This window comes from Nannospalax galili, unplaced genomic scaffold, assembly GCF_000622305.1.
Source record: "Nannospalax galili isolate Female #2095 unplaced genomic scaffold, S.galili_v1.0 scaffold612, whole genome shotgun sequence".
NCBI lineage: Eukaryota > Metazoa > Chordata > Mammalia > Rodentia > Spalacidae > Nannospalax > Nannospalax galili.
In genome coordinates this window covers 1,173,708-1,184,035 of record NW_008333388.1, presented here as the reverse complement: position 1 = coordinate 1,184,035, position 10,328 = coordinate 1,173,708, and the positions used below count along the sequence as shown (strand labels likewise).

General features: G+C 51.8%; 1 protein-coding gene across 1 annotated transcript; it reads right to left on the bottom strand.

Annotated features, from left to right (window-relative positions):
* Nucleotides 1-2,949: 2,949 nt before the first annotated feature.
* Sox7 (SRY-box transcription factor 7) lies at nucleotides 2,950-8,628 on the bottom strand. Its single transcript, XM_008828098.3, has 2 exons — nucleotides 8,222-8,628; nucleotides 2,950-4,585 (listed from the first exon to the last, which is right to left on the bottom strand). The coding sequence occupies exons 1-2, from the start codon at nucleotides 8,457-8,459 to the stop codon at nucleotides 3,672-3,674; spliced, it is 1,152 nt and encodes a 383-aa protein (XP_008826320.1). The 5' UTR covers nucleotides 8,460-8,628; the 3' UTR covers nucleotides 2,950-3,671.
* Between the last annotated feature and the right edge of the window lie 1,700 nt (nucleotides 8,629-10,328).

The window sequence follows — 10,328 nt, the reverse complement described above, 5'->3', positions numbered from 1 at the left end:
TGTGTGTTTTGTTTTGAAATTGATGACTTTGAACTTCAGATTCTCCTGCCTTCATCTCTAGGATGCTGGGATTACAGGAGTGTGCCATCATACCCAGTTTATAAGGCTCATCCATGCATGCTAGGCTAGCACTCTGCCAACTGAGTTTAATCTCCAGTCTGAAGGTTACGCAGAATGTGACTGCTTACATAAACGTTCCATGGATATTTTATTTATTTTATTATTTTATTATTTCATTTCATTTATTATTTTATATTTTATTTGGTCTTTTTGAGACAGGGTCTCTTCTGTAGCCCCAGCTGGCCTGGAACTTGCTCTGTAGACCAACCTGGCCTTGAACTCACAGAGATCGGCCTGCCTCTGCCTCATGAGTGCTGAGACAAAGGGTGTGGGGCACCATGCCCTGCTTCCATGCATAGTTAAAAAGAAGTAATAGGCTAGAGAGATAGCTCAGCAGATAAGAACACTGACTGTTCTTGCAGAAGACCTGGGTTTGAATCCCAACAGCCACATGGCAGCTAACAACTGTTCTTAACCCCAGTTCCAGGGGATGTAACTCCAGTTCCAGGGGATCAGACAGTCTTTTCTGTCCTCACAGGCATTGCACGACACGGGTGCACTTACCCTACACGCAGGCAATACATGCATACACATAAAATAAAAATAATAAATAAAAATATTTTTTTTTAAAAAGGAAAGCTTATGTTCCATCTCCAAGCTGTTTCTCCAGCCTACATTGCAACAGGTGCAAGCCAGTCCCCTCAGCAATGTAGAATGTATCTCAGAGCCTGAGAAGCATGCCTACAAAAGCCTTAGGAACATGGTTCCAGGAGAATGGACCTAGAAGAATCGGAGACTTCCCAAACAGCTCAGTTCTGACTGGGTGTGGTGGCACATGCCCTAATCCCAGCCTGGGCTACAACATAAAACCACATTAAAAACAAACAAACAAAAACCAAACACCGAAAACAGGACTAAGCTGCCAGCCATGAAACTGCTTGACTGAAATGCTGCCAACAAATGTGTATGGTGGGTGCTGTGGCCTCCCCTCCATGACTGTGGTAAGCCCATGCCAGCTCCCACTCTGGGCCTCAGTGTCTCTGGCTGCACAATGGGACAGGTGGATGACAAATGACGGGCCCCACCTGGGGTGTGGATAAGAAACAGCCCACAAACCTTTCTGTAAAGCTCCCTGCATCTATACAATGCCATTAAAGTAATGACTATTGTCATCAAAACAGATGAGCAGAGGCCCAGGTGGGTCCTCCCAAGACCCATTCCTTGGCCCAGGGGGCCTGAGCAGGCACATGACTACCCTTGACATGAACGAACTGCTTCACTGGAGAGAGGCCAGCAGGAGGTAGCCTGCACAGGGGCTGAGCAATGCTGCTTTCCAGATGCGTTGTGACTGGGAGTGTAATCCTGGACAGCTCCAGCTGTCTCGACCTTTGATTCCCAGGCTGTGCTCCCTGCCTTCCCCACAGTGTGCCATCAAGTCCCAAGGGCCATTGCACATTGCTATACCATGCCGTGAACACTAGAAAAAGTAGCACAGGAGGTAGCTTTCTGTGTCTGGGAAGCCTGTGGTTAACTCATTCCATTTTACAGGCATGATAAAGAAAACCGTTCATGTGGGCTGCGGATTGGTTTTCTCCTTCACTGTCAAAGGCAACAAACACTGCTCCCAATGTGTGCAATTGGAGTTCATCTCTCTTGGATGACCCATAAGATAAAATAAAAATAAAAGGCCCTATGTAATAACAGCAACTTTTTGTAATTAAAAAGTTGACCCAAAACAATTTGAACACCACCACAAGTACCACTGAGTGTAATAATACCTGTGCCTAGCCTGAAATCATCCCCGTCCAACACAATACTCTATTTCAAAGGATAAAATGGGCACAGTACAAAAACATTTATTTAAATTAAATATGTCTGACAAATCAATATTCACAACTGTTCCAAGCATGTGTAATTCTTGTGAAAATGGAACAGATTAGCTTAACGTCTGTGATACTGTTTTACAAGATTAATAATACACATTTGGGACTGGGCACCAGCCGATTATATCATCAACCATTTACTATTTATCACCAAATGGTATATAAGTAATAACCTAACGATTAATCATATCTTATAAGTGATTTTATAATAAGACTTCTTGAAGAAAAAAAAGATTTGTCAACAATATAAAATATAAGGTGAAGTTAACAGCAGAGTATATAAAACACACATTTCATACAGGCAATAGTACGCAGGCATCAAAAAACCAGTCTGTTAGCTCAGGGTTAGACACGTTCCTTCAAAGGAGGCTTGGAAGGATGGTGGTGTCTGGGGTGGGACCAGAGCTCAGAAACGTCTTCAGAGTCACAGCGCGTTTCTGTTTGGGATACAAAGGGAAGGAGATCATGTATGGGATTTAGAGTCAGGAATGCTTTGAAAGGATCCAGTTCAGGAGTGGAGGGTGATAAAGGACAGCCAGCACAGCCAGAAGGACTCCCCCTCTGCATCTGGAGAGGGACCGTACTGCCGTTTTGCTCAGGAAATCAATACATCTGGATGGGAAGACAGTGGTGGTGCTTCATGGCAAAGTCCTTTTAGGTCCTTGACTCTGGGTTATTCCACTGGGAGTTGGTGAGAAGTTCTTTCCCTTACAGTCTGCTGAAGTGTGTACAGCAAAGAATAATGTATCTAAAAATATATTTTAAGAGAATACTTTGAGTTCAATTTCACCTTCAGTGATGCAAGAACATATTGGTTAAATTCCCAAATCACGGTGGACATTTTGTTTTTAAAAAGTTATATTTAGTGTGTGTGTGTGTGTGTGTGTGTGTGTGTGTGTGTGTACTTGAGCACACATGTGGTGGGGGAGGCACATGCCATGGCATGCATGGGGAGGTCAGGGAACAACTTGCAGGAGTCTGCTCTCTCCTTCCACCGTGTGGGTTCCAGGGATCAAACTCGGGTCATCAAGCTTGGCAACAGGCACTTTTCCCCACGGAACCATCTTGCCAGCCCCAGGGTGCATGTTTTTCTCAAATAGAGGAGTCCCTTTGGAATTCTGGGGTAGCTTTGGAGGGGAGAGCAGAAAAACAGAAAGCCTGGAAGTTCCTGTGAGGCTGTCCATTGCTGGGTCATGCACCAGACACTTCTCCCACTTTCCTTGAGAGGACAGTAACCTGGTCCATGGGGCAGAAGGCTTGGCTGTCAAGTCCACCCTTACTTTACAGAGAGAGGACAGTTAGAGAGAGTGGAGCCAGGTGGGGATTTGCTAGTATTTCAGACTGAACTGAGATGGACCACAGGACCCAATTCCAGCCCTGGATTCTTCTCACCAAGAGCACCATAGATCAGAAGTGGCTCCATCAAAGACAGAAGGCTCCAATGCACGGGGCTTCCTGCCATCAGCTACACTGATGTGAAAAGGGAGAGCGGGCAGAGAAAGTCTCACTGCAAACAGTCTCTCAGGGCTGTGCTCCCAGGGTGCAGCCAAGAAACCCTTTTGAAGGGGCAGATGTGGCACTGGATCCTGGCTTTAGGATGAAGGCTCTGGGGAAGCAGTTCTGATCTTCCTCTCACTGAGGGCTGGTGGCATCGCACAGTTTTGGCTCTGCTCAGCCCTCCACATGGAGAGGGCAGCAGGGCTGGGCCAGGCTCCATGCCTCCACGCTCTATGACACACTGTAACTGTTGTAGTATGTGGCGGTGGCATCTGCCAGGACAGAGATGAGGCTGGTCTCTGAGGGGCCCGTTGGGGTCCCTTGGGAGAGTGGAGCATGCCCACCAAGGGTCCCAGCCCCTGAAGCAGAGTCAGGGTGGCCAGGAGTGTTCAAATACTGGTCAAATTCATTTCGATCCATGTCCCCCAGAAGTTCCACCTGGCTCAGCTGATCCAGGGTGTCGAAGCCAGGATGCTCAGGAGGTGGGGAGAGCTGGCCCAGGTGGGCCTGGAGGTTGGGGTGGAGAGAGTGGTAGGTGGCATGGGAGTAGTAGGCAGGAGATGGGGGACAGCCAGGAACAGTGGACATCATAGAGACCCCTGGGGACTGGCTGAGGGCCAGGGAACCTAGAGGGTGGCCGCAGTGGAGGGGACTAGAGGTGAACTCCGGTGAATAAGGCGGCCCTGGTAGGTGCGGGATGTGACGAGGGTGGCCACGCTCCTCCTGGCACGGGGTGGAGAAGAAGGTCTGCTCCGGCTCCAGCACGTCCAGGGGAGACATCTCCGGGGGTGTGGGCAGCCCGTAGGGGTACGTGTCCACACTGCCAGGGGCACCAGCTGCACCCTCATGGTAGCAGCCCCGCAGTCCGGGCATGGCGGCACCTGGGGAGTACTCACCCCTGTCCTCCTTCTCCCCCAGCGCCCCCCTGCCCCCGCTGCTCTTCTCCGGGAGGGCATTCTGGTCTCGGGAGAGGGAGCTCAGGAGAAAGCCGGGGTCCACGCGCTTGCAGAGCCGCTTGGCTTGCTTCTTCCTGCGAGGCCGGTACTTGTAGTTGGGGTAATCCTGCATGTGTTGCAGGCGCAGGCGCTCTGCCTCATCCACGTAGGGCCTCTTCTGGGACAGCGTCAGCGCCTTCCAGGACTTTCCTGATCACAGAAACCAGAGAAGGCCGCGTTCAGCATCTGCACTGATGGCGGGGGTGGGGGGGTGCACTGCCCTTCTAGCATCCCATATCCACCGATCTCTGTTCCTCACTCCATCTACCAGCCTCCCTCTCACAGCCTACTTCCATTCTCTCCCTATCTCAGTTGCCTCACGCTGAGGGGCTAAACAAACCCCTCCTGTTTGGACCCACAGAGTTAATTCATACAGAATTAAGAATGCTTAAAAACCATCACCTCACCCAGAACCACCAGGTAATCCAAACAGTGTGGGACTCCCAGGGAAGGCTCACCTGACCCAATTAGCAACAGAAAGTAAAAAACAATCTAAGGACCACAGTATTGACTGGGTCAATTCTATCCATGTGCGCCCTGTAATGAAATTTCCCTGCCTCTGAGGAAGTGACACTGTAATGTTTACTTATGTATGACTCTCACAGCCCTTGTGCAAAGAAGCCTAGGCTCAGCCAAGCCAATCGGTCCATAAATGCAAGTAGATTATAGTTTCTCATTTAGGCTCCAAGTAACTATTCCTTATCTCTGAAAGTCAAATAGACTCTGCTATATGAAGGCCTAGGCATGACCAGAACGCTAGAATCTGCACACAGGCATGGGAGCACACACACACACACACACACACACACACACACACACACACTCACCACCACCACCAGCAGCAGCAGCTGCCATTGAATATGGGCCCTTTGACCATTGCAGGACTCTACACAGAAGTAAATCCTTTACTTCCCTGTGTCTGTGTTCCTCACTATAAAGTAAAGAGCAGTTGCCAGTACCCAGCTCAGAGCTCTCTTGAGTCAAATCACCCTTACTAGTGGCCCACTGGTGCTAGAATGCTGCTTGTACTTGATTTTCTGGTCATTCCCTGCCTGCCTGATGTTTTGCAAATCTCCTCAGTACCCCTCTTCCATCTTTCAATGGGTGTTATGCAGTCCTGGCTCCAGAAAGGGTCACATCTAGATGCTTTAAACTTACCTCCCAAGGTGGGCTCAAGACTCTGTAAATTTAGCATGATTCCCCATGACCTTAAAGTGTCCTGAAGTACGTTTCAGAGCTTCTTGCCCTGTAAGGAAATGAGCCACATCTTCCCAGTGGGCACACGCCACACAGTGGCAAGCATAAGGTCATGTGTGCCAATCCTTGGGGCTCACACTGGCTGGCTCCATGAGCGTGAAAAGGTGCTGAGCGCTCGAGGACAGCAATTATCATTTATTCTGTGGTGTCATCCATTTCTGTACTTAGCTGTCACTTAAAAGAATGACTTGAAGTGTGTTCAGAACTCCAAATAAAGAAGTGGACATGGGTTCCCAGCCTGTGCCTGAGGCCACAAAGCTCTTGCAAGAGGTCTACCATCCAGACACTCCCCTCTACTCTGTCCATGGTCTGAATATAAAATGTGACTCTTTGTTTCTAAATGTCCAGATGTTATTGTGTTAATAAAATACAAGTTCCATTTTAAGTGCTACCAAGTGACTAATTCCCGTGATATACTTTCTTATTCATAAATACTAGAAATAGTTCACTTAATGCATTCATAATATACTTAAATCATTCCACTTTCACCTGTACCTAGGTTTTAATGCTAAAGTTTGGGGAGTACATAGTGACAAAAACTGTGAGTGTCACATCCAGGTCTTGCCTCTCATCAGTCAGAAAGGGGAGAAAGGGCTCAGGACGGAAGACCACAGGGGCGATGCTGCTGCATCTGTTAATGTGCAGAGTCTCTGTTTCAACAAGATGAGTCCCTTGTTTTCCTGCACCCAGTGCTGAGGGCTGTGGCTAAGGCTGAAGGAATTGGAATCTTTCTTGCAAAACCAATTGTGCCCTATCCCAGATGAGATCAGCCTTTGTCTGGGAAGACCCTGCCTGCCCTGCTCTTGCCCCTAAGCAGGCAACCTGGATTCTTCAGCAGCCTTCTCTCTCCTCCCACCCAAGCCTGCACAACAGGACTCTGGTCATTCCTAGGAATGCTCTCTTCTCAGCTGTGAACGAATCAATACGGAGATGAGGGGAAAATTAGGATTTCATAAAAAAATGCCTGCCCTGCTCTTGCCCCTAAGCAGGCAACCTGGATTCTTCAGCAGCCTTTTCTCTCCTCCCACCCAAGCCTGCAACAGGACTCTGGTTATTCCTAGGAATGCTCTCTTCTCAGCTATGAACGAATCAATACGGAGATGAGGGGAAAATTAGGATTTCATTAAAAAAATTTTATCTAAAATCTGAAGAAAAATATAAGGTTTTGGGTCAAAGAAACAAATATTGTATGTATTAATATGTCCCTCATTATGCTAAGACAGTACAAAATACACACAACACACAGGGTATTCTTTTATACAGAAGAGCCCGGAAGACAGTGCTCACCAATGCACAGTGGGCACAGCTAGCCATAAGGCTGGACTGCAGGCAAAAGGCGCTTTGAACCCAGCAGTCCTCACCAACTGCTTGGGAGGCCTTTAACCAGCTAGCAGCCTAGACCTTCTCTCCAGACCCAGGACTTCAGTCACCATAAAGTCAGCCCCTGTTCTATGATTCTGCTGGAGGAAGGGGCCTGCACTCAGACAGAAAACGGAAGGGCTCCAATCCCAGCGGGTGGAGTTGAATGACCATGCCATGCGTGTCTCTCCTCACAGGGCCTGGCTCCTGCTGTTTGCACAATGTGGTTAAAACGAATAAAAGCCACGTTTAAGGGCAAAGACATTGGAAGTAAGGTAAGGTTGAAAAACGTTTTGCTCTAGGGCTGTTGAGATGGCTCAGTGGGTTAAGGCCTTTGGTGCCAAGACTGACAACCTGAACTCCAATCCCTAGGACCCACATGATGGAAGAAGAGAACCTACTTCTGCAGGTTGTGCTCTGACCTCCCCACATGCCCCTGTGGTGCACATGCCCCCACAAACACACACAAACACACACACACACACATATGCACAAACCATAAAAATAAATACAACGAAAAAAATTAAGAACCTTTCCCTCCAAACACAGGAGAGAAAAGAAAATCGACAGATAACCGGGGTTCTTGGAACGGTGGCATCTTCATGTGGAAGTCATGGGGACTCTGGTTTGTCGGTCCCTTCTGTCCCCATTATCTACCAGCAGCATTTAAGAAGCACTGGGCTCCAGGACAGCCGCCCCCACCCCCAGCTGCTCTGCGCATCTTCCTCAAGTTATCTACACTTCTGCAATAAATAAGTGAGCGAATCTAGTCTACACTGGGTGGACTTTTTGGGGGGTTGGTGTTGCTTTTGGGTCTGGGCTGTTAACTAATTGAACTCAAAGCAGGGATTCTTCCCGGTGAGGCCGCTCTTGACGTATGTTCGTTATCTTTTTATCTGTGACAATCTCCCTCCGTCCCAGTCATAGGCGTAGGGAATGGTGGGGTTTCCTGCCTCGGTCTTCCAGCAAACGCGGTTCCACCCAGGCCCGACGTTTCCGCCCGTCCTCGGGACCCGGTCGCACCTGCCCCCTGGGGCCCGGATCTCCCCAAGGAGGGAGGGGTCTGTCGGAACCATGGCTGCACCGCTCGGCCCCGGAGGTGTCGCTGCGGCGATCGCCCCGCGCCCCCGCCGAGCCCTCCGGGTGCAGCCGGGCCCCGCGAGCACTCACCCAGCATCTTGCTGAGCTCCGCGTTGTGGAGGTCCGGGTTCTGCACCGCCAGGCGTTTCCGCTCGTCCTTGGCCCACACCATGAAGGCATTCATGGGCCGCCGAATGCGGCTCTCGGAACCCTTGTCCCCCGGAGGTCGGGGCACGGCCGGCGGAGACAACCCATCCGACAGTTCGGCTTCCAGGGCAGGACACTCGAGTCCCTCGGTCCACGGGTAGGTTCCCAGCAGCGAGGCCATGGCCGATCGGGGGTCGCCTGGCTTCGCCTCCCGGGGTTGACCTGGCCCTAGCTCGGGTCGCGACGTCCAACTTGGCTGGCGGCCGCGGGACCGGCCCTTATTTATCAGCTCCGGGCGACGGTCCTCCAATGACTCTCGGAGGCGGCGCGGTTCCTCCCTGCTGCCCCGCCACGGCGTCCCGGCTGCGACCCGCAGGCGGGGGAGGGAGGGGCAGGGCCTGTCCCCGCGCCCGCCCCCAGCCCGCCCCTCCGCCTCCGCGACCTGCCCGGGATCCGCGCCCAGCCACCCAGCCGGCCGGCTCCTGGGCGCAGGTGCCGCGCAGCCGGGAGGAGTGCGCGGTCTGCTGTCCCCTCGGCGGGCGTGGGAGGTCAGGTGCGGCCCCAGCTGCGGGGCAGGAGGCTGGACTCCACCTGGGACCAGATTCCACCAAAACTCATGCAATGGAAAACTGAACCCAAGCAGTTTTCACCGGGATGCCCAGGCGCGAGACATCGACCAAGAAGGTCCCTAGATCTTTCTGAACGGGACACACCTATGGCTTTGGCCATCTCGCTCCAGTTAACCGTGGCCCACCCAGGCTGGCCTTGGAGGCGGGGTGGAATCTACAAAGGACTTCCTTCTCCCAAGCTTCCCCAAGCCTTCCCCACAGCAACTTAACGCTCCTTGGGTTTTTGGAGGGGCTTAGGTGGCTCTGGTGTTCTGCCGTCTAATTCCCCCTCTTGTCTCCACCCACCCCCGCTCCACCTGCCCGCTCCTCCCCCAGTCGGCAGGTCCCTCGCTGCCGACTCTTTCGCGGAATTCTCGAGTTTTCTTCGCTCCTCCTCTTTGACTTCTGTGCCACCCAGGAGCTTCCTCAGCTCCCCACATTCTGACACTCCAGGTCAAACCGCCTCCAGCTGGGAACTAGAGGCCGGTCCTCCCCAGAATGTAAGGCAGTTGCTTCTGAGATACACAGGGCCTGCACACAGTAGGCCCGCACGCACAGCGGAATACCTGAATGAACGGAAAACAAATATAGCTTAGACACACCCTACTGTAGAAACTGCAGCAGGCAGGACTACATCCTGGAATTCGACCCACAAATATTTTATGGAGTACACCCTGGGGTGGGGGGCTCTGTAGAGGTGACTGAGGGAGAAAGGAGCGGGAGGACCATGGGGCTGGGAGTTAGAGCCTGCCTTAGTGTTTGAGTTACTGTAAGCGTGACTCCGAGCAAGTCCGGTAATCTCCCTAGACCTCCTTTCCTAATCCTAAAACCCGGGCGATAAGACTGACCTCACCGGCTGAGTGAGGTAAATACAGTGCGCGTCCCCGCTGAGTGATCTTTAACTGATACTCTTTCGCCCTAAATCCCAGTGCGGGTGACTGAGTTCGCAGATGCCTTGCATGCAACGTGCGAGCACGCCCACGCTGAGACTTGTGCAAATGTCCGGAGAACTGCAACTTCTCCGTGTTTTAAGACCCTTCAGGATTCCAGATAAAAGTTCATCGGAACAAGTGCTCTTGGCATAAAATAGACGGCTGTGGGTTCCCTCTCCTCCAGCCAGGGTCCAGCAGCAGCGCCCTAAGGCTGGTGCCCCTCGATGTTGGCCCGGCCGGGGCGGGGGGGGGGGGGCCGGCCGGGGGGGGGGGGGGGGGGGGGTGCCGGCCGGGCCCTGTCTGGAGGCAGCTCGACGGCCTGGCCCAGGCACCTAGTGGGAATGCGGTTTGCGGAGAGTATATCCGCTAACTAGGCGGATGTCCCTAATCTGGGAACCTAGGCTATTGTAGTGCCTGGCCTCTGCCAGAAGTGATTCCAGAAAGATCCCTAGGTCAGAGTGCTTCGTGACAAAGAGAGCTGTGACAGACCCGAAAAGGTTGGCTGTTGGA